Source organism: Monodelphis domestica, chromosome 5 (assembly GCF_027887165.1).
Source record: "Monodelphis domestica isolate mMonDom1 chromosome 5, mMonDom1.pri, whole genome shotgun sequence".
In the NCBI taxonomy this organism is placed as follows: domain Eukaryota; kingdom Metazoa; phylum Chordata; class Mammalia; order Didelphimorphia; family Didelphidae; genus Monodelphis; species Monodelphis domestica.
In genome coordinates, this window is record NC_077231.1 from 1,098,676 (window position 1) to 1,123,767 (window position 25,092).

General features: G+C 49.8%; 1 protein-coding gene across 3 annotated transcripts in view; it reads right to left on the reverse strand.

Annotated features, from left to right (window-relative positions):
• The window catches only part of DENND5B (DENN domain containing 5B), a 118,391-nt gene that overhangs the window by 54,522 nt on the left and 38,777 nt on the right, over window positions 1-25,092 (reverse strand). For all 3 annotated transcript variants that reach the window (XM_007502530.3, XM_007502529.3, XM_007502531.3), the window contains exons 3-4: window positions 16,111-16,777; window positions 6,465-6,652 (exon numbers count right to left, since the gene is read on the reverse strand). In XM_007502530.3, coding sequence (XP_007502592.2) covers window positions 6,465-6,652; window positions 16,111-16,777 — 855 coding nt within the window. The remainder of the gene's footprint in view (window positions 1-6,464; window positions 6,653-16,110; window positions 16,778-25,092) is intronic.

Sequence of the window (25,092 nt, forward strand, 5' to 3'; positions counted from 1 at the left end):
AAAGGAAGATGGACTTCAGAAGTAAAACAGGATATGTTGAAAGAAAGAAAGAGAAGAATAAACAGAGGGAAGGCAGGATGGAAGGAAATAAACAGCTAATTATCAAAACTGTAAATGTGAATAGGATGAACTTACCTATAAAATGGAAGCAAACAGAAGAATAGATTAAAAACCAGAATCCTACATTATGCTGTTTGCAAGAAATACATTTGAAGTACACACACTTACGGAATAAAGGTTGAAGTAGACTCTATTGTGTTTCTAATAAAAAGAAAAAAAGAAGGAGGAGCAATCATCATGTTAGACATAATTAATCTTGCTAAAAAGTACCATAGATAATGAAGTAATAACAATACTAAATATATATGTGCCAAGTGGTGTAGCATCCAAATTTTTAATGGAAAAGTTAAATGAATTACAGGAGAAAATAGGTAATAAAACTATACTAGTGGGGACTTCAACTTTTTCCTCTCAGAATTAGATAATTCTAATAATTAAAAAAAAAGGAAGTGAAAAGAATTTTAGAAAAGTTAGAAATGATTGGCCTTTGTAAAAATATTATTATTTTAAACTGCAAAGTTTAAATTGCTTTTGAGAAGAATTTTAGGTTAAGAAACATGCTGCCTCTCTGAATCCAGAGCTGAACTGTTGGAGACGCCACCATGAAGAAGCCTCCAGACCACAAGCTTTGGGTGTGGTTGACTGAACATTTATTTGTATGTGTACTTTCATGCCTGCCCCCTAACTGGCTTTCTGTCAATGCGTCCGGCAATCATTGGTTTTGTTCTTTTTTTCCTCTTATCCTCCAATTATTGTAATCTTTCCGTTGATTATGTTTTCATGATCCTTTTGGGGAAACTTTTCCCAAAGAATCAAACGGAGGGATGTAAAAATGGAGATTTGAACCTCAGACTTCAATTCCCAGAAGTCCTTGGTAGTTCCCAGAATTCCCTATAATCTCACTGGAGATACCCACCTGGGCCGAGAACAAAATGGGAGTTTAACCTGACTGTACCACCTACTTCTCTCTCTCTGCTTCCGCTTCTAGGCATGCACGTCTCTCTACCTAGCAGGCAGGACATTGTGAGTAGGTTGCACGTGCTTTTCTTATTCTGTATTCTTCAAACCTCATAAAATAGAATACTTTTAATTTTAACAATGGCACGTACACAAAAAATCATTGTGTGCTATATGGGCATACAAACCTCACAATGAAATGCAGAAAAGCAGAAATAGTGAATGCACTCAGACCATAATGCAATAAAAATAAAGTTCAACAGAAGTCTATTGAAAGAGATTAAGAAGTAATTGGAAACGAAATACTTTAATCCTAAAGAAGAAATGATCAAGGAACAAATCATAGAAACAATAAATAATTTTATTAAGGAAAATGACGACAATGAGGCCACATAGCACATTTAAAGGATATGGCCAAAGTAGTGGTTAGGGGGAAATTCATATCTCTAATTGTTTACATCAATAAAATAGAGAAAGAAAAGATTAATGAATTGAGCATACAACTAAAAAAGTTAGATAAAGAACACATTTAAAATCCCCAATTAAACACTAAATTGGAAATCATGAAAATAAATGATGAAGTTCATAAAATTGAAAGAAAATAATTGAACTAATGAAACTAAAACCTGATTTAATTAGGAACCCCCCAACAAAATACATAAATCACTGATTAATTTGAGAGCTAGAAAGAAGAAAACCAAATTACCAGTATCAACAGTGAAAAGGAAAGGGGACAGCTGGGCAGCTCAGTGGATGGAGAGCCAGGTTCAGAGACGGGAGGTCCTAGGCTCAAATCTGGCCTCAGACACTTCCCAGCTGTGTGACCCTGGGCAAGTCACTTAAACCCCATTGACTATTTAAAAAAGGGGGGGGGGGTGAAAAGGATGAATGCATTCCAAATGAAGAAGAAATGAAAACAATTATTAGGAGCTATTTTACAAATTACATGCAAACAAATCTGACAATCTAAGTGAGATGGATGAATATTTACAAAAATACAAATTGTCCAGATTAAAGAGGTAATAGAACTTAATTAATCTCAACTCAGAAAAAGAAACTGAACAAGCCGTCAATGAATGAGAAAAAGGCCCCGGATCAGATGGATTCACAACTGAATTCTATCGAACATTTAAGGAGTGAATCCCCCATCCCCCTCCTATGTGAAAAAATCGCTTAAGAAGGCATCCTACCAAATTCTTTTTAAAGCGCAAACATAATATTGATAATTAAATCTGGAAGAGCAAAAACAGAGAAAAACAGAGACGAATCTCACTAATGAACATTGAGGCAAAAATTTTATATAAAATACTGGCAAGGAGATTATAGCAATATAGCATGAAGACCATACACTAAAACCAAGCGGGGTTTACACCAGGGAGGCAGGGCTGGTTCAATACTAGGAAAACCAGCAGCACAACTGACCACCTCAACAACAACCATACGGTTTTCTCAACAGATGCAGAGGAAGCTTCTGACGAAGTAAAACATCCATTCCTGTTAGAAGCATCCGAGAGCACAGGCATGAATGGGTCGTTCCTTAAAGTGACAAATATTATCTGTCTAACACAACTGTAACAGAGATAAACTAGACGCCTTCCCAATAAGGCCATGGGAAGCAAGAATGCCCATCATCGCCACTCTAATTTAATATTAGCTCTAGAAGTAGGAAGACAAAAAGGAATGAGAAGAACTAGAATTAGCAGTGAAGACATCCAACCATGATCTTTGTAGGTAATCTGAGGATATACTTGGGTAATCCTGAAGTCAGCTGAAAAACTAGTTGAACTAACTTGAGCAAAGTTGCAGAAGAGAAAATAAATGTACATAAATCATCGGCGTTCCTTTACGTGACCAGACAGACCAACAAAGCCCAGCAACAAAAGATTTAAAAGGAATTCCTTTTAAATTAACTGTCGATGATTAAAGGAGAGACAAAACCCAGGAATTATATGAACATTCACAAAACACTTCCCACAAACTATAGTCAGATCGACACAATTGGGGAAATGTCTTTTGCTTATGGGTAGAGCCAATATAATTAAAATGACATCTACCCAAATTAATGTACTCATTCAGTGCCATACTAATTGAATTAAAACAATTAAAAAAATCATATGAAAAAAGAAAAGATCAAGACTATGAAGGGAATTCATGAAAAAACTGTAAAAGAAGGTGGCCGGGAGTATGGGATCTCAGTGCGAGAAAGCTGTACTCATCAAACAGCCTGGGACTGGCTAAGAAACAGAGCAGTAGACCAGTGGGGTGGATTAGTTACACAATACATAATAGCAAATGACCAGATTATTAGTGTTTGACAAGCACAACGATTCAAGCTTTGGGGACAAGAAATCACTAGGTGACAATAACCACTGGGCAACCGGAGAAAGGCATGGCAGAGACGGGGTGAAGCCCAACATTTCACACCCTATACCAAGATGGGGTCAACATGGATAGTCGACTGTCAGATCTATGGATAAGAGAAGAACTTGGGATTTAAGAAGAGATAGAGCGTTACAGAATATAAAATGGATAGCTTTGATCCTATTAAATGAAAAGGTTTTTGCACAAACAAACCCAATGCAAGCACAATTAGATGAAGAGGAAGAAGCCAGGGGAAAATGGTTCCATAGAGAACTGACTCAAATTCATAAAATACAAATCATTCCCCTATTGAAGGATGGTAAAAGGATATGAAGAGAGAATTTTCAGACAAAGAAATTAAACCTATATCAAATCACATGAAGAAATGCTCCAAATTGCTCTTAATCAGAAAGGGGCAAATTAAAATCACCTTGAGGTATCCCCCACCCCGAGCAGATTGGCTAAAGGAAAATAATCCATGTGGAGGGATGTGGCGACGCTGGGACACTCATCCAACCACTGTGGATAGCGATGTGGAACTGTGCAACGGTCCTTCTAGGTCGCTATCCAGAGGTTTCAGGCAGGGTTAGTCGGTGTCAGAGGACTGATCGCAGCTCCCTGTAGCGGCGAAGACTTAGAAGCCGAGGGGCTGAAATGGAACGCAACTCACAAACTTTAAAACCCGCTAAAATGTATCTATTTGTCGATAACGATTTCAAATGCAATCGACAGACATTTATTAAAGGCTCACTAGGTGCCAAGGCCTCCGCGAAGCCCCGGCCCGGAAGAGGAGCCAAAAGGAAGACGCTGGTGCCCTGACGGAGCCTACAATCCACGGGAAGAGGACGTGGGGTGGGAGGAGGAGGGAAAATGGCCCTCCCGGAAACCTCCCGGCTCAAGGAGAGGTTGAGACCCCGGCGGAGGAGCAATCCAGGCAGATTCCAGGGTGGGCGCCCAGAGACGTCCCGAGAGCGGAGGCCAAGGGCTGCCTGGAGTTCTGCGCCGTGTGGCCCATCAGACATACTGATATGGCGGCTGTAACAAAAGCCCTCCCTCATGTCATCTGTTGTTCAACACTGTTTAACGGATTCCGCCTTCAAAGGGGTGGAGAGTTCTGTGGCAAAGGCCGGGGCAGAGGCAGCGAGGCCGGCCGGCCCTGGGGTCTGGAGGAGCCCTCCTTCTGAACCGCAAGCCCACCCTGGAGCGGCCGCGGCGCCCAGAGCCCATCCCCCAGCCCAAACGTGGGCGGCGGAGCGCACGTTGAGTGCCAGTGATTCCGGCCAGCCTCGTTCCTGAACCGGGAATGGCAGAGATTCTGCGGGAGGAAGGCGTTCCCACCAGGACCATCCGGAAGACCAGAAATAAAGACGCAGGAAGTAAAGAAGACCCAAAGATGGGGAGGAGGCGAAGGCGAGCAGCCCGAGAGAAGCCGGTTCCCAGGAAGGCGAAGGTTCCAAACGAGCTCCGGCGAGAGCGAAATCAGGCCTGGAAAAACGCAGGAAGGTCTCAGACAGCTGACAGGCCGCGGCGAGCCCCGGGGAAGAAGGGCCAGCCGGAGCCCAGAGCCGCGGCGGCAGCAGGGAGGACAAAGCGGCACCGCCGAGGAGGAAGGGAGGCCAGCACAAGGCAGCTGCTGTCTGAGCTCCCGCCTCCAGGCCCGAGCCACGGGCTGCCGCTCTAGGGGCACGGAAGGCCTGGAAGGGCTCCGAGGAGTCGCTGCTCCCTCCGTGGCCCGACCCGCGCCGACGGCCATTTTCACTCCAGCCTTAGGGACCGAGCGCTGACCAGAGAGTGCCCGGACAGGCCAGCCACGTGGGAGCCACCTGACCAGACGGGCGTCACCTGCAGAAATGGGGGGGCCCAAACTGCCTTCCCCAGGGACACGGAGGCGAGCGCTGCCCCCTTCTCGGTCTTGGCAGGGCAGGGCAGCTCTCCTGCCCCTCGACTCTCCCTGCGTCCCCCTCAGCCCTGCTCTGGAGCTCGCTCTCCTCCTGGGGGAGGCCTGCTTCTCCCCAGTCTTCACTGCCCCCATCTGGCCTAAAGCGGTAACCCCTTCTTCTTGGGGTCTCACAAGGCGGGGGGAGACAGGGATCCCCTGAATCCCGAGGGGTGCAGGCTGCCGGCCGCCCCTCCTTTTGCCCAGTGGTTGGCTTTGTCCTTCCTCCTCAGCTCATCAGGCTAAGATGGAAGTGCAGGACAACGGGGGATGGGGAGGAATCTTGCTAGCGGACGTCCCGTCTACGGGGGCCGCCTTGGGCTGGGGCCAGAGAGCCGTAAGGACCGCCGGAGGGGGTCAGCCTTCCCTTCCTGCCCTCCCCCCACTGGGGCTGCTCCTTTGCACTGCTGGATCGGATTCTCTCTCTTACACGGGGCGGCGCAGCGCAGAGTGTGCAAATCCGGCCTCAAGCACTTCCTCGCTGGCTGACTCTCAACAAGTCACTTCCCCGTTTGCCTCAGTTTCTTCATCTGTAATGGCCACGCCCTCCACTATCTCTGCCATGAAAACCTCAAATGGGCTCACAGAGTCGGGCATGATGAAAAATGACTGACCACCGCACACAGGCACACGCATGCAAGGCACACTTGTGCGCGCACACTCACACGCTCACATGCTCACATGCACACTTGTGCACACACTCACACTCACACACAGGCACACTTGTGCGCGCACACTCACACGCTCACATGCACACTTGTGCGCACACACTCACACATGCACACTTGCACGCGCACACTCACACACATGCTCATGCGCACACTCACACTTGCACGCATACTCACACATGCTCACGCGCACACACACGCACACACGCACACACAGCAGCTGTGGGGCAGCATCTCGTTTCTCGCACAGGACAGGAAAGAGGCGCAGCAGAGTGGACAGACTTGGGCTCCGGTCACGTGACCGTTCAGGGCTTTCGGCAAATCGACCACAGAGACGGCGCCAGCGGGACTCCCTGGGCTCCGCCCTTGGAAGCGTACAGAACCGCGTGCACGAAAGGGAAAGGGGGAGGGGGAACGTGGGCATTTTCACGTGACGTAAACCAGCGCCCAAGCACAATGTGACGAATCACGACGGACGGTACCTCCTGAGGAAGTTCCAGCTTGGAGCGGTCGGTGCCTTCCTTGGACTGGAGGCCCATCAGATACGGGACGGGAGCGTCCAGGAAATGCAGGAGGGAGGCTGGAAGAATGGGCACGTAGACATGCTGCCACTGGAAGGGGAACAGGAGGGTGGTGATGCCCTCGGCCACGGTCATCAGGCGCTGATAATCTGCAAAAAGAGAGGGAGAAGGTCAAGCACGGCAGGGGGAGGACTCCGGGCGGACGCCATCGCAGGCGCCGGCGCCGGCTTCCCCTCTTTGGAAAGGCCTGCAGACCGACTGGCCGGGCTCTTGCGGGCTCCCAGAAAGGCCCTCCGCGCCTTTGCATGGCAGGGATCATTTTGCTTCGCCAGAGCCAGCCCGGCCTTGTTTTTCGTCGTGTCTCGCACGCGCGGCGCGGCGGGCACGGAGGAGCGAGGAACCGGCCGGAGCACCCGGGCCGCAGGACACGGAGAGAGCCAGAGGCCCGGGCCAAGGAGGGCGTCTCCGCACTGAGCCAGGGCCAGAGGGAGCCGGTCCTTCCGGCCTTGGGAAAACTGCTTCGGCAGCCGGCGGAGGCAACGGGACCCCCCAGAAGGCCCTGCCAGGATGCAAGGGGGGCGCACAGGGGAGACGCTCGCCGTGTGAGGGGGCAGGCCATGCGGGGGAGGAGCGGGGAAGACAGCAGCCTGGCAAAGACCAGAAGGCCGAGAAGGCTCACAGCAAGGACCCCCCTTCCTTTGGGGAGCCTCTCGAGGCTTCTGAGCCTGGACCTCCCCTTCCTTCCTGTGGATGCAGCTGACAGGAGCAGGAGGGGAGGCCTCGGACTCTCGGGCCACCCAGCCCCCGAGTCCGTGCCCAGGGAGGGGCCCCTTGTGAGCCTTTGGGACCGCCTAGTTCCCACGTCTCTCTAGCCTCCAGCGTTACTCCTCAGCTCGGGGCCTGCCTCAATCCAGGGATAGGCCTGAGGCCTGGGGACCAAAGCCAGACCATTCCCTCCAGAAAGGAGCCCACATGCTGCAGGCAGCCTCTCTGAAGACAGCCCGCGCCGGCTGCTGAGGCGGGGGAGGGGCACTCTGCGACCTCCTGGCTCCACCCCATCGCTCTCGCCCTTTCTCACACCACAAGATTGGGAGGGGGGGGGGGGGGGGAGGCTGAAGGCTGAGGGGCGCGGCGGCGGTGGGCAATCCTGGCAGTGGCTGCAGTCACAGGAAAGTTGGGGAAAGGAGGATTCCTATTTGGCCGGAAGCCTGGGAAACAGCCAACTGGAGATGTCCAAGGCTGGACATATAGCTGGGGGAATCCTCCACCCCTCCATGATCATGAGCTCAAGGATCATGGTGAATTTCAAAACTGATCCACCCTAATCAGACCATTCTGACAAGATCGGATTTAGCTATTTCCTGATCAATAACAATAGAGATACTTGGAATAACAGAATCAGGTCTTGGAAACTACAATCTCCACCCTACTCAGGGTAACAAGATTAGGAAGGGCTGCTTTAAACTCAAGATTTAATTATCTGAGAAAATGGCCTTCAACAGACATGTGTAAGAAAAGGACAGACCTCTGGGCAGTCCTAAGTCAAGCTTGAGCCACCATTGGCACATGTGAGACGCAGGAAGTGAGGTAGAGAACAGCCTCTGGAGTTCTGTTGACTTCCTAAGAGGAGGGCTAGAGTTCATTTCGATCCTGGAGCTTGAGGTGGAGGAGCCCCGCAGACAGCTTTCCTTTAGACCGGTCACGTGAGTGATAAGGACTGACCCCTTTCTTTGCCTTGGCTTTCTAAGGCTTAACGCCTGCTTTGGCTCAGCCTGAGCCAGAGTGGTTCTGAGTTAAACTCCTTTCCTTCTCTCCCTCTCTTTCTCTCCCTCTAATATTTTCTTCCTCTTGTTGTAATTAAATCACCATAAAAATTTGGCAGCTGACTTGGGCATTTTATTATTTGGGATTTTCCTTGGTGACCATTTAAATTTAGATTTTTTCAGTCTCAACCATAATATTCACCCTTTACATCACCCAACCAGATGCTAAAGACTTCAGGTCCCAGAAAGAACCATAATGAGAGGCCAGGAACCCGGAGTAGTGAGCAAAGGAGAACAGGAAAGAGCAGCCAGATAGGTGGGAGTAGAACGTCTGGGAGAATGACTGATGGCACTGCATTATAAGACAGTCAGGAAAAGGGAAGGTGGAGAAAAGGCCCCTAGATTTGGCCGGGGAAGATGGCCAGAAGGATCAGCTCCTTTGAATAAAGTGCGAAGGAAGACATGTGCATGATATGAGCTAGGGAAGAAGGCAAAAGAGGCAGCTCTCCGGTGAGTGAGGATACGGCCCTTAGCTGGGGGGGAAGCTGTACGATGGGCTAAGCTAAAGGAGAGGTGAGAGTATCTGCCTAAGTCCCTGTGAGCAGTAAGTCAGTGATTTATTAGGGAGCTACAAAAGGATTCCACAGCTGTGGAGGGCCCAACTGGGATTCCACAACTACCAAGAACAACTTCTGATTTCCTACAGCTCTATTTGGCAGGACATGAACAGGAAGGAAGGAGACAAATGTTGGGAAGAATTCAAGGATGGAATTTGGCAAGGAATAACCAGCCACAGAGAAATCATGGGGAGCAGATGGGAGAACACTGCACAGATTCCACGAGGTTTCACACTGGTGCAGACACCACGGTCTGGGAAAAGAATGGAGGGATGGAAGGAGAGAAAGGTTCTAGAATACTGAAGGGCTACGATCGAACAAAGGGATTTCTAGCCTGTGAACATGGAAGTAAATGGCAGCAACAGCAGGGGTAGAAGGAAGGGGTCAAGCAAAGGGGGGCCATGGAGCATATTAAATTTAATTGTGGTTGGACTCTGAATATTTATATAGGTGGTCACCAGGGATTTAATTTCTAAATCCCAAAATGAATTACTAAAGTAAATGGAATTTATGATAGTTTATTTACAATAGAGGGAAGATATTAAGGAATGAGAGAGAGAGAACTCTGACTTCTTTTGAGCCAGATAGAAATTCCAAGGCCCTAATCAGGGAAAAGAGTCTCAAGCCGATGGGCCTTACCTCCAAGAAAGGCAGAGTTACTAAGTCAGCCTGTCCCTCACTGACGGTGAATTTCTAAATGAAAAGAAGTCTGGGTGTCTGTCTTCTGGTCGCTCCTCAAGTGTCTACCTTCCAGTCTATCCTCTGAGTCAGAACTCTTCCAAATCTCCTCAAATTGATTATCTCTTCTTCTGGCCTCTGGTCCTCTTTTTAGAGATCTTTTTCTCTTGTGTCACCTCCTCTAAATTTCACATCTACCAATCACAGCAGATGCTCTTCTCCAGGACTGCCCACTCTTTAGTTCACACCCTCTTTGCTTAGATTATACCTTTTGGGTTACTTAACACCTTTTTTTGGTTAGTTCACCTTTTGTAGTGTGGTAAAGGATGAGAGGTTTGCAAAAACTGTTGCAAAAACTGAGAGACCCAAACCTTAAAGAATGATTGACAGGAGCGTGTGACTGGGGGTCCCAAGGGAGCCTGGGCCTTGGGATCTGGGAAAATTCTATGCCCAACAGTTGCCTCAACAGAGTCTGCTCTTCTGGAAGGACCTACAGCTTGAAGAGGATTTTCCCTGTGACCAGCAGAGGAAAGAGGTTTTGGATCTGGCTGCTGGCCGCATCAGTGAGAAGATCTCGGGGCCTACCTGGACATCTGCCAACTTGGCATCCTGGCCCTATGTGATCAGACTCCTGGAGTGAGACTTGGATATTGGAAGTTAATGCTTAGCTTAGTAATATAGCTTAGTTATAGATATTAGCTTTTAAATCAAGTATAAGTTTATTCCTAAACCCTTATTCCTTCCTATCCTTCCCAAACAATAAATCAGAATTTATTTATATGTTTCCCTCTTCTCATTTCCTCACCCCAAATCCTACCATAACAGTAGTTACTTAACACCTTCTTGTGGTTAAAATGGGTGGATCTACGTCAAACACTGAGTTACCACCTTTTGGGGATTAAAATCTAAAAATAGATTGTGGATTACAATTCAATCTTCTCAAAAAAGGAGGAGCTAAGTATCTTCATTGTTACAATCAGGAGATTACAATTCAATCTTCCCAATAAAGGAGGAGCTAAGTACCTTCATTGTTGCAGGCACCTTTGTGAAAATTTTATTCTTTGGGGGTGCATCAACAGGTAGCCTGAAGGACTGTAGTAAGAGAGCAAGGGCTGAGGTAGAGAGAAAACTGGGCACCAGGCACTGGCTCCCAAGGACTAAGGAAGCTTGGGGATAGGAGCCTCTACAATCTCGAGTATCAGAGAATCCCTGGACAAAGTGATCCATTGGGTTGCATGTCTCAAATGAAGACATTGTAAGGAATAAGCTCGTGCTCCCTCTGCATACTCAAGGTGGAAGGAAGCAAGTCCACCACATGCCTATTGAACACAGAAGAGGAGACTTCTTAAAAATCACAACAATTACTAGCTTTCATAGTGTGCTTTGAAGTTTGAAAAGCATTTTCCAAATATCTTGTTTTATACTCATAACGACCCTGGGAGTTCGGAGCTATTGATTACAACCATTTCACAGATGAGGAAACTGAGGTCTAGGAGAGGTTAAGAGACCTGCCCAGGGTCACGCAGCTAGTGAGTAGTTAAGGCTGGACAGGAACTCAAGTTTTCTGGATCGTTGTCTCATAGTGCCACCACACTGGTACAGTGCAATAGTCTGCTGATGGGTCAATCTCCCACAAGTCTCTCCCCATTCCAGTCCATTTTCCATTCAGCTTTCAAAGTGATTTTTCTAAAGCACCACCCTCTGTTCAAGAAACACCAGTGGCTCCCTATTACCTTCAGGATCCAATGAAATCCTGTTTCGCTTTTGGAGCTCCCCAGCTTTTCAGTTCTCTTCCGCCTTAAACCTCCCCTTCTCCATAGAGTCTTCCACTCGGAGTCCGGCCCTGGAAGGAGACATTTGCTCTCCCAGCCCTGGAGATGTTTAGGGACAGCCCCTCTGCACAGAACGCTTCCTCTTGGCCTGGGGAGTGGCCAGGAAAATGCCACAAGAAGCTGCCCCAGCCTGCCTTCCCTCCGGGCATCCTCTCCAACATATTCTGCATAAACCTTGTTGGTTGGTGCTCGGACCCTTCAAAGCTCCCCCTGAGGCTGGCCCTGACCTTCCAGCTAATTCTCCACTTTCCACCTGGCACTGTGCCGGGTTTGAACTCCAAGAAATGCGCCCCCTTCTCTGGGATCTCCCCTTTCCAGTCTTTCCCTTCCCCAGGCAGGTGAGCTGCTTGGGGGCAGGGACCGTCCTCTCTGAGGAACCGTGTGTGTTCTGGGGCGAAGCAGGCACTCGGCTGGAGAAGACGCTGCTCAGACCATCCTCCTGGCTCTACTTTTCAGCAAGTCTCTTTCCAGGTTCCAGCGGCGGGTCCACAACGCCAGGGAGGGGCTCGTGGTGCCCCTTGGAATGCAGAGGGGAGCAGAGGGAGCCGCGTCGCCCCCAGGGGAAGAACAGGGGCAGCCAGCAAGCTGTGGTTCAATATCCCAAGGAAAAACTACGTGCTGAGAAGCAGGCGTCCCCAGACCAGGAGCTCGGGAAGCGTCAAGCAGGGCCGGGGACAGGAGGGGGAGAGCCGGAGAGACAGAGCAGGAGCCCCTCCGAGAAGGACGTGGTTCCACGGCTGAGGGAGCTGGGGCTTCCCAGAGCAACAGAAGACAAGGGCGCCCAGGGGAGCGACTCCCAACCCGGGACGTGGAAGGCGAATACAAGAGGCAAAGGAAGAGCGCAGGCTGGTCCTCGGGAGCAGCTTCTCCCGGAGGACACACAGGCCCTAGAGCAGACGCGCCCGGACATCGCCAGCTGTCTGGGAGCCAGGCTGTCCACGAGCTCCAAGCGCTGCCAGCACGCCCAGCCGCCGGGCCTTCCCGCGCACACTCCACGGGGCTCCTCCGAGAAAAGGGAAACGGGAGACGCAGGCCCGCGGCCAAGGCCCGTCGGACTGCGGCCTCAACAGCAGTCCTGGGCGAGGTCCGCCCTCGAGGGGCCGCCCCTGGATTTGAGCAGCCGGACGGATCCGCCCGGCCCAGCAGCCAGCACGCGCTCTCGGATCACTCTCTGGGAAAAGCCAGCTTCCTTGGGAGGTGCAGTCAGGGACGCCCCGAGGGGCACGTGCGCCCGAGCGAGAGTCCTCAGAAATGGAACGCTGGGGGGGGGGGGGGGGGGGCCGCCTCCCCCCGAGGCCGACGCCCACGATCCGCCGGCCGGACCGCCATTTACGGATGGAGCACGCGTCCTGCAGGGGGCTTCCGTGGGGCCCCAGACAGTCAGTCCCTTTCACACGCAGGCTCTTCTGGACGGTCCGACAGCCCTCTTCACAGACACGGGCGAGGAGTGGACAGTGCTCGGACGGTCCAACAGCCCTCCTCACAGACACGGGCACGAGTGGACGGTGCTCGGGTCACTTCCACACGTACTCGGTCACATCTAGGCAGCGCTGGCTTCCCTGCCTTCCCTCCTGGCCTCTGGGATGGTCCTGATGCTCCTTTGTTTCCCGGCCTTCCAATTCTCCTCCTCGGGCTACCTCGAGTCCGGTCTGCAGCCTGCATAGGCTGGGGGGTAGTGGGGGGAGCGGGTCTGTCCCAGAGATGCAGGAAGGGCCGGACCTGCTTCACTTCTTCCCTGCGTCACCTGCCCTTGTTGGGGCCGCGTCAGGAGGGCCAGGACGAGGACGACTCTCATTGGGGGTCGGCTTCCAGAGTGCCCGAAGAAAAGGGGCCGCAGGGACACGCACACGCCTATCGCAGGGCCTTCCGTGGCGCCGAGCAGGAAAGGGCCGCGTCTCCCCTGGGGGGGGCCGGACAGGCGGGGCCATCTAGGAGGACCCACGGGGCGCCCGGCCAGACCGGCTGGCACAGGCCGCTCTCCCCCCGCTGCCCGAGAGCCGTGTTTCTGCGTGTCCCGTGCCCCACGGGTGCCGTGTCACCGACAGACGGGGCAGGGACGAGAATCGCGCCGAGCGGTGTCCGGGGTAAATCACGCGTCCGGGACGGGCTCTGCACGGGAGCATCTCACGCCTCTCGCACCGCCAGTGCGCCTTCGGCAGAGCCCCGCCGTGCGCCCCGGAAGCTCCTTCAGTTCTCTGCGTGAGACGTCGAGCCAGTGCGGAATCCGTGGCTGGAAACCTCGTCTGAGAAAACTCCGGCAAAGAGGCTCGCCGGAGTCTAGACGACGAGCCGCAGAACCCGCAGCGAACGCCGGGGCACAGATGAGCGGACGGGAGGGCCTTGGCCACATTCGTGCTGAACGTAAACTCTCCGCCAGAGAGCTGCCCCAGCCGGCGCTTCGGCAGGGTGCTCGGGCTCTCTTCTGGGCCCCCCTCTCTCTACGTGGTGGTTCCCTCTGGGAAGGGGCAATACACCTGGCTCAGAAGACGTTTGGGGTGCAAGGTGACTGTGCCAAATGGTCCATGGGGGAGCCCCGTCTCCCAAAGGGTCAGGGGGCGCCGGGGGTCCTCACATCTCACTTGAGTGGGGCAAGTCTATGACCCACAAGTGCTCAAAGTGGGTGACAAATCAGAAAAGACTGCTGGGCAGTCCTAGGAAAATCCGAAGACGGTGATTGGTCCCCATGAAGTGGAGGAAGGCACAGGAAGTGATGCAAAGAGGCGTCTTTAAAAGCAGGTGCCATTTCCTGAGGGGGACTCTGACAGTGGGGGGGCAGCTCTTGGACCTGCCTTTGGGTCCACCACACGGGTCCATAGGAAGGCCGACTCCTTTCCTGGCACCGTGGAAGAAGCAGCCTCCAGGGAGGCCCCGCCGTGGAAGTGGCTGTGCGGCTGGAGGCCTTGCTTTATTCATCACCGGGTCCTGGGCTGAGCCAGGGGCCGGAGCGTGCCTGTAGCCTCTTCGCGTTTCCTCGTTTCCCTCGGCCTCCCTTTGTAAATAAGCGATCAAAAACGTCCTTCTGGCTCAAGGAACCCATTTGGACGACGACGATTTAGTCCAGATTTCCTTTTGAGCCCTTCCCAACCAGAAGCCCGTTGGCAGGAGCATCTACGAAGCGGTGAGCCGTGTGCACAGTGCCTGCCCTGCGGGGCACGGGGGGAAGGGCTCGCCTGCCCACCCACTTGCCAGCGTCACCATCTCCCCTTCATTGGTGCCTCCCAAGGGCTCCTGCCTGGAGAAAGAGCCCGAGGCTCCCGGCCACACGGTGGCTCCTTCCTTTCTTAATGACAAACTGCCTCTGCCCCAGGCCGGCTCTCCAAGCACACACAAAGCGTAACATGCGGGAGACACGGCACGTGTTTGAGAACTCTCCAGGAGGCTCGGCACCGTCACGCTTCCCTGACGCGTAGCTGCCAACAAAGTGCGCAACGAGGAGCCCAAGGGCAGAAGGGACCGACTGTCCGTGAAGTCAGCGGCACAGGAAACGCCAAGGAGAAAGGCTTTCAGGTTTTCCGTGGCCCCACCAGACCGGGACACAACCAAAGGCAAAGGGCCTCTGAGGATGTGGCCCTGGGAAGAGACTAGCCCAAAACGCCGCCTCCATCACGCCCCTCCCCCATCCCAGAAGCCTCTCTGGCCACACCAAGCCACTCGGGCCACACTCAGAGACGCGTGTGCCATCCGGAGTGTCCTCGGGAACAGGAGAAAGCCGTGTTTCTCAGCGGAATTCGGTTGCCTCGTGCACTGGCACACCTGAGCGGGAGATGGAGACGGTTCAGGGACTTTGGAAAACAACTTAGAGTGGCATCCCAAAAGCCACCAAAGGAACCCTAGAGAGGCAGAAGAGAGAGAAGGAACGATCTGGGAACCGACGGGGTGTTCACCTGTGGGGAGCGAACCAAATACGGTCTAAAGCAGCATCACTAGGCTCAGAATGGGCGCCTGTGGATGGAATACTGCTGTGCTCTAGGAACGCAAGCAGAGATGGATACAGTGTAGCACCATCGGGGAAACTGACTCCGTGAGCCAGGTCAGTCCCGACGCCGCACCCAGAACAGAACTGTGGGAGGAGAAATCATGTGACTTGTCCCTTGTCACGGTGGCACAGGGCTGGGGGTGGGGCTCGATTACAACGACTCATACAGGAACAGGTTTTGAGCAATGCTGCATGTTTAGTAACCCAGAGGACTCGCCTGTCAGCTCCGGAAGGGAAGACAGGGGGAGGGAGGCTGCAGGAGTCAGGGAACCTCGGGAACCTCGGGAGTGCGCTTGTTACTGGAATGCAATAGAGAAGAATGAGAGACGCGCCGAGGAGAGCGCCAGAGCTCGGGCACGGTGCCGAAAGAGCGGCCCAAGGGGCTGGCCACCGACTGACGGCCTCGCGGGCCCGTGCCAGGGCCCACTCGGAAGCGCGCTTCCCTCCGGGCAGGCGAGCGGCACGTCCGAAGGCACGTCCGGCAGACCCTTTTCAGAGAGTCTTTTTATAGACAATTTCCCTTGATGTGCGAGCGAGGGCCTTCCCGGAGTCAGCACACCGAGAAGCGATGAGGGGCCCCGGGGCGAGAACGCCAGAGCTCAAGGCGGGAAGGAGGGCGTCCGGCCAGATCACCCAAGCTCGCGGGAGCAGGAAAGGGGCAGCCCTACCACTGTCTCCGCCGCCAGCGAGTCAGGTCCGAGCAAGCCCGACGGAAGGGCGCCAGCGGCCGCGCGGACTCACCTTGCGAGTACAGGAGAATCTGCATTTCCAGGAGAACGCACGTGAAGAGCTGAACGAGGTTCTCCAGGCCCAGCAGCTCAAAGACTTCCCAGAGGGGGTAGTCGGAGAGGGGGAGCTCGTTGGGTCCGGGCCTCTGGCAGACGACCGGCTCGTACACCCCGTAGAACTTGAGCGACCTTCCCGGGGGGGGGAGGGGCACCTCGTAAAGGATGTTGTGGATGTAGCTCTCGAGCGGCAGCGGGGGGGGCTGCTGGGAGCGCACGGCCTGGTAGAGCTGGAGGAGGAACTTCTTGCACGCTTGCATGAAGGGCAGAGGGGCGATGAGACAAATGCTTTTGGAGACGTACAGGGTGTCCCGGCCGATGTCGTAGGAGTCGACGCGCTGCAGCTTCGCGAGGGACGTCGCGTCTCCCTCGTCCGGGCCGCCGCCGAGGGAGTCCAGACTGCCGGAGGAGGAGGCGCGGGCGCCGCGGCCGCGCTCGGCGTTGTGCATCTGGTACAGGGTGTGCATGGCCGTGCAGATGGCCTTGCTGGTCACTTCCTCGAAGAAGGTGAGCACGAAGCCGTAGGTGCGCGAGCCGTCTTCCCGGGTGATGATAAAGGAGTGGAACTGAGCGTCTCTGCTGTCCTTTTGAGTCCTGAAGGACAGCCCTTTGGGCATGCAGAGCTGCGAGGAGAGAAGACAAAGTCAGGTCAGGCAGGAGGAACAAAAGCGGCCGGGAGCGCACTCCAACGGGGCTCCCCTCGCAGCCTCAGCCCTTTGGGAAAGGGAACTGTGTCCCCGCTGCCTGCTCTGAGTGAGTGCAGCAGGAACCAGAAGCGCCCCTGCTCACCGCCTAGCCAGTCTAAGGAGCCCCGGGGAGGAACCAGAGGCAGGAAGAGAGGGGGACCAGGCGGCTTCTGAGAACCAGCCGGCAGAGGCCATTGTGAGTCGCTTCTACGGCCCTGCTGGCTCTTGGGCAGGGAGGGCTTCTGCACGGGAAACACTTGCCGAAGAGACTCCCAGGACTCCTGGCGGGAGACCGGAGCCGAGTTGGATTTCCGCAGACGGGCAACGAGAGGCAGCACTTTCTGCCTCCTTCCTGCGTCTCCCTCGTCACGATCTCTACCTCGCGGTCCTAAAGCGACTAACCAGCCTCCTGACTTAAAAGGTCATTTCATCAACGGCGACCACAAGAATTCTTTTTTCACTGATAAACTTAGTCGACCATTTGTAACCCCCACAACTGGCTGGGGTCACTGGACATGTCTGCGAGCGCCCGGGGAGTACAGAGAGAACCCAGGCTGAGCTTCCCCCGGAACAGAGACGAGGTCCTGAGGAAGCCTTGCTTCCTGCTTCTCGACCGTCCGGAACTTGTTTCCTGAAAAGTGAGCTCAGAGAATGAAGCAAGGAAACACAGAATCAAAGAAGGGAAGAGGAGTGCCGAGCCTCTCTCTGGAAAGGGCCCTCGGGCGCGGCCGTGAACGGGCCAGGCACAACAGGTCCCGCAGGAGCGAACCTGCGTCAGGGAGGGCTCCGGGCTGGGGGATGTGCGTGCGGGGGCGCTTTTACAATGAAATGTTGGTCTTAATGAGCAGTTAAGGATGGCTTTGCTCCCGGAGTGATGAGCATTCTGTACTTGCTACTCAGGAACCATCCAAACAGAATTTCCAGCCACATCAGGACAGTAACAGTAACAGAAACGTGGCAGTCTAGGGGCTAGACAGAAAGAAGCGGGGGGGGGGGGGGGAGGTTTCTTCCCGATGTACTTTTCTTATTTCTGCCCTATTTCCCCCGGGCTCATCCCTACAGCCAGCTCTGCCACTAGTAGTACGGGCTTTTCGTTCAAGTTCGGGCCGGACAGAAAGTCCCAACCATTCCCAAGCAATGGCTCCCTGCTCCCCCTTTCCAAGACCTGCTTTTGTTTTGAGAGGAGCCAGGGTGGGGCAATGGGGAGACCAAGAAGGAGCAACATGAACGTCCCCTTCCAAACGGATGACTATGATATTGGTCTTCTTAACAAGTAAAGCACGCATGTTCCCTCTACCTGGGCTGGAGGCCAAGCGAGTTACTTTCTGTGAACATCTATGTACTATGAATCCTTCATTAAACAATCCAGGAATAATGGGGAGAAAATCAGTTCTGTTCTGCATAACAAGCCTGAGCTAGGCCAGTGCTCTGGGTCAGTCACCTGCTGCAAGAACAATCTCATGAACCGGGACACCCTCCCTGCCCCCTGGTACTGCCGTGCCAGGAGAAATGACGGGTGGGCAAATTTTTAAAGGCCTGGAAAGACCTGCATGAGATGAGGAGGAGAACAAAAGAAGAAGCAAGAGTGCATCATCAATAGGAACAGAAATACTGTATGAAGAATAGTGCACATATCCACCTCCAGAAAAAGAAATGATCAAGAGAAACAAGTGAAACACTTTCTCTCACAAACCCTTGTTTTCTGAAGATAGGAAAAACTCTCCCCTTCTTACTTTTAAAATTTAATCAACCAAAAAGGAAGATACTTCTACGTAAGTTAAGTAGGGGAGGTCCACAAACCACCCAATAAAGTGGTGTACACTTCCAGAAGCTACTGACTGCTCCCTGGGCAGTGCTAAACAAAATTAAAGACTAACCCTGTAAAGTGCAGGAAGGGACAGGAAGGGACGATACGAAAAGAAGCTTTAAAAGAAGCTGAAACTTCCTGTCAGGAGGTTTTCAGGCTGAATCTGGAGCACAGAGAACTGGGGGACTCTGGTAAGACTGCTCTTAGATCTTCTCCCTTTGGAGCCACTGCTTTGGTAAGTAAAAAGCTGACTCCTTTCCTGGCTTCTGGAAAGATTAGTTTCTGGAGAGGCCTCCTCATCTTGGAGGAGGTCATGTGGGCCCTGCAGCTGAGGATCCTCTGGTTGAGCCTGGGGCCAGAGCAAATATTTAGTGTGTTAGGTTAGATATCTTACTCTACCCTTTTTCACATTTCTCTTAAGTTCACCTTTCTTCTCTTTTTGTAAATAAAGCTGCTAAAGAGTCATTTTTGACTTGAGACGTGTTAATTACTTTTAAATAGGCAAACACATTCTCTTAGTCCAACCATAAATTTAATCCCTACATTTAGAACCCTACAACAGAAGGGTAAGGGCTAGGCAAACAAAGTTAGGTGATTTGCCCAGGGTCACATATCTAGAAGGTGTCTGAGGCAACATTTGAACCCAGGACTGCCCAATTCCAGACCATCTACAGGGTCATCTGGCTGTCCTTTTATCATGTATCATTTCTCCAAATGATGGCTACTCTAGTGCAGAGAGGAGAGGAAACTAGCCAGAAATCTTAATGTAACAAACAAATTCTTAAAAATAACAAATTATTCCTAATGTACACTGTCCTAAGCCTTTGCTCCAACCCCTCACTTTCTGAGTCACAGGTCTGGTCTATTCATTAAAGGAATTCCCAAATCTCCCCATCACTCATTCTGTGATTCCCGAAACCCCAATAATTCAATCAATCCCACCCCCACCCTAGCCTACCTTCTGTACTCTAGCCTGGCAAAAGTCCATAATAGTTGAGGGTGGGCCCTTTGGGACTTTACATCGAATTACTGTTTCCTGAGGAAAGAGAGGAAGCCTTACTCCAAATCAGCAAAGGAGACAGTAAGATGAGACAAGCTGAATGTCTGTGGATCAGAACAGCCCTGGTGTCAAAAAATGATGGCCCATGAAGTTGTATAAATGCAGATTTTGAACCTTAAACTTCATTCCTCAGAATGGTATTTCCCAGAATTCCCTATAATCTCTCCTGTGTCTCCATGTTGGCAAGATCACATTATTGGTATTTAATTGGCAGTAATGCTTCCCACGCGTATGCTCTCCCTCTCTCTCTCTCTCTCTCTCTCTCTCTCTCTCTCTCTCTCTCTCTCTCTCTCTCTCTCTCTCTCTCTCTTTCTCTCTCTCTTCTTGCATGATGTAGCACAAGCAGTGATAGCAGTAAGGTGGGAAAAATTTGAAAATGGCGAACTAGCTATGGGCACATGGTTTGCATTTTGTATCCTCTATATTCCTTGATTTCTAATGATCCTTAATAAACCTCATAAAATATAATAATTTTATTAATAGAGATATAAATATAACTTTTTATATTTCTGGCAGCTTTTGGCAACCACAAGTCGAACAAGAACTTCTCAAATTTTTCTTATGATAGCCTAGATAATTGTTTTGAGCCACATTTCTCCCACCAAGGCTTTTTTCCCACCCTCGCAAAGCAACTTCTGATTCAGCTTGCACCTGCTGCCCTCTCCTGCCTCCAGCCATCCATTCCTGACCTTCTTGACCCAGATTACTCATCCAACCCCAAGTCTAGCCCCAGGACCCAGGCTGCTGGTATTGCCACTGTGTCTTCAGAATCACAAACCAGCTGTTAAAAACTGGGGTGTTCTTTCCTTAGGCAACAATTAACCTCCACATGGCAGAGTACTTGGGGTGGGGGTGGGGGGGAGAATGAGAAGGAAGATACTCTTCTGAATAGGAAGTTGAGTACAAGCATGGTGTATTCTATGAAAGAGCAGTGCTTCCAGCTTTAGGATGTTTTTTTCATGAGGGCACTGATCGTTTTACTTATCTTGCCTGAGATTCAGGTGAGGAATTCATCTCCCTGCAACTCTTTGCCATTTGGGCCTGCCCAGTTTGAGACTCCTAAAACCCATGTCCTCCTTCAATATGGGAGATCGCACAGTGCTGACAAAAGGAATCTCAACAGATTAAAAAAAAAACCTTTATAGACTGGAGGTTATATTTTTAAAGACTTTTCAGACTCCAATGTTTTATAAGTCTCTGTATTTTATTGTATTTTGATGACTGTTTTGTTTAAGATTTAATTTTGTGGTTTTAAGTTCATACATTAATGTATTCAATACTATTCTGTTACACTGAATCATTTTAATGTACTGGGTTTTAACTACTGATATATTCTGTTTCTTTTCCCCTATAACTATATTGAACAAATATTATTGAGTAAGTCCATATAAAAACATATTCTTTTCTATTTTGACTCTGTAAATTGTCAAAGAGAGGATGGATGGATTTCATCAAAACTGGTTACAATTGTATAACAACCTTTGGAAAATTTAATGAGTTAAATATCTCAAATTGATTTTAAGGGGTCTTTAGACATGATTTTTAGATTTTTTTCAACAACTCTGATCATTTTGCCTACCTGTAACAGGAGGTAAGGACCATTTTAGTAGCTGAAGTGAAGTACAATTATAATCCCCACCTCGCGATGGGATATTACAGTCTCATACCGAAGGAGCTGGGAAGTTGATCCCAGGGCATGGTACCCCTGGATGGCTCCCAAAAGAGGAGTATCTCTCATTTGTAACTCCTCAGCTTACTCTACCCTTTCACCAGAATGATCTCTAGATTCTTGGTGACATTCTTAGACCCAACATAAACAGTTCAGAGGTTTTTATTTTTCTAGACCCCTCTGCTACATTTTTGTAATGATGTCAGTAATAGAATTTTTAAAAAATAAATTAGCCAAGGTTGAAACATTGCTACAACTGAAAACTTGTGACAAGTATCCATTAGCTTCTAAGTTTTTTTTCTTTAAATGTCATACAGCAGGTTCATGTAAAATATGATAGTGGGTTTGTTTGCTATTGTCATTAAATGGGCTATTATTACTTTGGGAATTCTGATACTTTTTAATGTGCATTACATGTACTATTGTTCTTTATAAAAAACTGTTACTTTGTGTAAATCATTTCCTTGTACCCACAGTGCATCATGGTCAGGTATGAAGAGGAAATGGATCTCGTTTTTTTGGTGAGAAACCTTTGTATTCTACATTTCCTTAACTGACACAGTGTGTCAATGATTATAAGCCATGTATTTTATTTTAAAAACTCTTTTATTATTGTTTTGGATTGCATGTGCAATATACTATTTCAGTTTTTTATTTTTTCTCTCCTTTTTATAATTGAAGCACATGTCACCAGTATTGAGATTTTCTTTAACTTTTTTGATTTTGCAGTAATATAAGTTTAAAAATATATTTGCTATAATGTCAATTCATACCCAAAAAGTTATAGACTATAAAAATGATGCCATTGATTGTTTTAAAAAATTATGGAACTTTGCTTAATGATTCTGTTTGATTCCAGGACAAGAGAATACAAAAAGAGCCATTGCACAGTGCCAAAGAAGCACAAAGCTAAACTGTACAGTGCAGTTAGCATAGACGATCCAGAATGAACTTTGGGATATGGTGACTTGAACTTGTTTTGTATGCATACTCTTGTGCCAAAGGGGACTGCCCCCTAACTGGCTTTTTGTCAACGTGCCTAGCAATTACTGGATTTGTTTTCTTTTCTTTTTATCCTTAAATAATTATAATTTCATAGCTGGTATGTTTACAAGACCCACTGGAGAGACTAGTCTTCTGTGGGTCTCATGGGGAATGTATAAATGGAGATTGTGAACCTAAGACTTCATTCCCCAGAAGTCCTTGGTATTTCCCAGAATTCCCTATAATCTCTCCTGTGTCCCCACATTGGCAAGAGCAGGTCATCGGTATTTAACTGGCAGTAACACTTCTCACGCGTGCTCTCTCTCTCTCTCTCTCTCTCTCTCTCTCTCTCTCTCTCTCTCTCTGTCTCTCTTTCTCTGTCTCTCTGTCTCTCTCTGTCTCTCTCTGTCTCTCTCTGTCTCTCTCTCTCTCTCTCTCCTCTTGCATGATGTAGCATGAGCAGTGATGGTGGTAAGGTGGGAAAAATTTGATAGTGGTTAACCAACCATGGACATGTGGTTTTCATTTTGTATCCTCTTTATTCCTTGATGTCTAATGATCCTTAATAAACCTCACAAAATATAATTTCATTATTAGAGATATAAATATAATTTTTACAAAGTGAAGGGCCTGTCCTTGGGGGGTGTACTTCAGCTCAGGAGAGGTGACTGCTAAATTTTCAGTGTGAACATAAGCAAATTAGGGAAGAATAGAATAGTTTACCAGTCAGCTCTACAGATCAGGAAAGAATTTATAACCAAATAAAGAGAGCATTAGGGGATATAAAATGAACAACTCTGATTACATTAAATTAAAAAAGGTTTAAACAAACAAAACCAATGCAGCAGCCCAAGACTAGGAGGAAAGCAGAAAACACGAGAAATTTTTACGGTAAATTTCTTGAGTTAAGTCTCATTTCTCAAACATAGAGAGAATGGAGCCAAGTTCCCTCGAGGTATCCAGTTGAATATTTGATATCTTTGTTGCTTAACACCCCCAGAGGAAGTCGCCTAACTTTGTTCCAGTTCACTATATTGCTATCATACAGGGTGACCTGTGCAGCCACTGCTGCATGCTCCCCAAGGAACTCTTCTCTGCCTTGTTTTCTGCAGTATGCTCCAAACCTTCTCTCCTCTCTTTCATTCACCTGCACCATTCCCAGTTCAGGAAAAGACCTTGCTATTATGCATTGTTGCAAAATGGGGGCCATCAATATAAACTCCCTCTTCTCCCTAATTTTATGCCTCAAAGCACACCTCTCTTATCTCTCATTCTTTTCTCCTTTGCTCTATAGCCTTGGAAGAAATGTCCCTTCATCCTAACATCAGCTCCTGCTTGTACACCTTTGATTCATTACCCCCATCTCCTGCAGGAGCCTTTCTCTTTAATTACCTCCTCTGCCTCCTTAATTTTTAACATGTCCTTACCCATGTGTTCAGAGACCTTCCTCGAGTGCTGTTTCGTCACATTGTATAATTGAAAATCCGTTACCCTAAAAAAGAACTACATTTCCTGGGGGCCCACTGACTTCCTGACCTTATGTACTTCCTGTAGACAGAGGATATTAGGGAGTGGGCAGTCCTCTTGGGCCTCTTTCCTGGGCTTGCAGCCAGCATGGTGGAGTTGGTACGCTAAGTGCAAGGATTTTAACTGGGCTAATCAGCCATGGGCACGTAGTCCTTATTTTGTATCCTCCTTATTCCTTGATTCTAATGGTCATTAATAAATCTCTTAAAATATATTTGAGATTTGAGATTTCATTTTAATTTTTACAACAAAAAAGCAGGCTGACTTGTTGAAAGGGCTAGAACGTTCACTGTCGAAGCAGTAAAGAGACCCTGGCTCGGGATAGATTTACTATGGGGCCCACGCTCAGCCAAACCCCATGTGCTCGCTCAGAGGTCATATGACAGCTAACAGAGGAGGTTTCCCCACCACTCATTCCACGAGGGCACAGAGGCACTTAGTTCATTCGGTAGATGAAAACATGCCCAACCCAGAGGAGGCCACGGCCGGGGACTCGTGAGGGCAAAAGGATCTGACTCCATCTAGCTGGGACTTTGCATGATAATTTATGAACTTAATCAGGAAGCGATGTCAACACGGCCAGATTCTACAGGGAGGCAACAGTTTGATAAAGGCCAATTAAACTCCAGGGACAGTTTTGTTGCCTTTTAGGGAAAACTAGCCAAGCGCCCGTCAGGATGAGGATCTCCAGTCTATCAAATGCGGCCGAGAAGGGTTGTTTTTCATTTTTAAATGAATAGTACCCTTGTGAAAGGAGATGAAAAAAGAACGGGCCAAGAAAACTCTGATAAAATCCAAATACAAAAAGAAAATATTTTTCAGAAAAAAATGGGGGCCAGACATAGGTTAAAAGGACTAAACAGAGACCTCGGAGGACGTGTTTGAATAAGAGAAATGACTGAAGCAGCAGTTCACAGGCTTCTAACTGCGGTCAGGGTTCCTGAGGGTAAAACTACCAAGTGGCAAGTCAGAGAGCAACCTGGAAAGGACAGGAGAATCAAAGTGGGAGAGCTCCTTCTGAGCTTTCCCTCCTAACGTAAATTCACACCCAAGAGGAGGCTCCGAGGAGAACCCTTGGATACACCGAAGATTCCGGGAGAAAAGCCCTTAAAAAGGCAGCTGAGGTCCAGCAGGATCAACTTGGCAGACTGAGGAGAAAGGAAAAGCATTGCTTTGCACACTGACTTCAGGAAAAAATGCGCTGC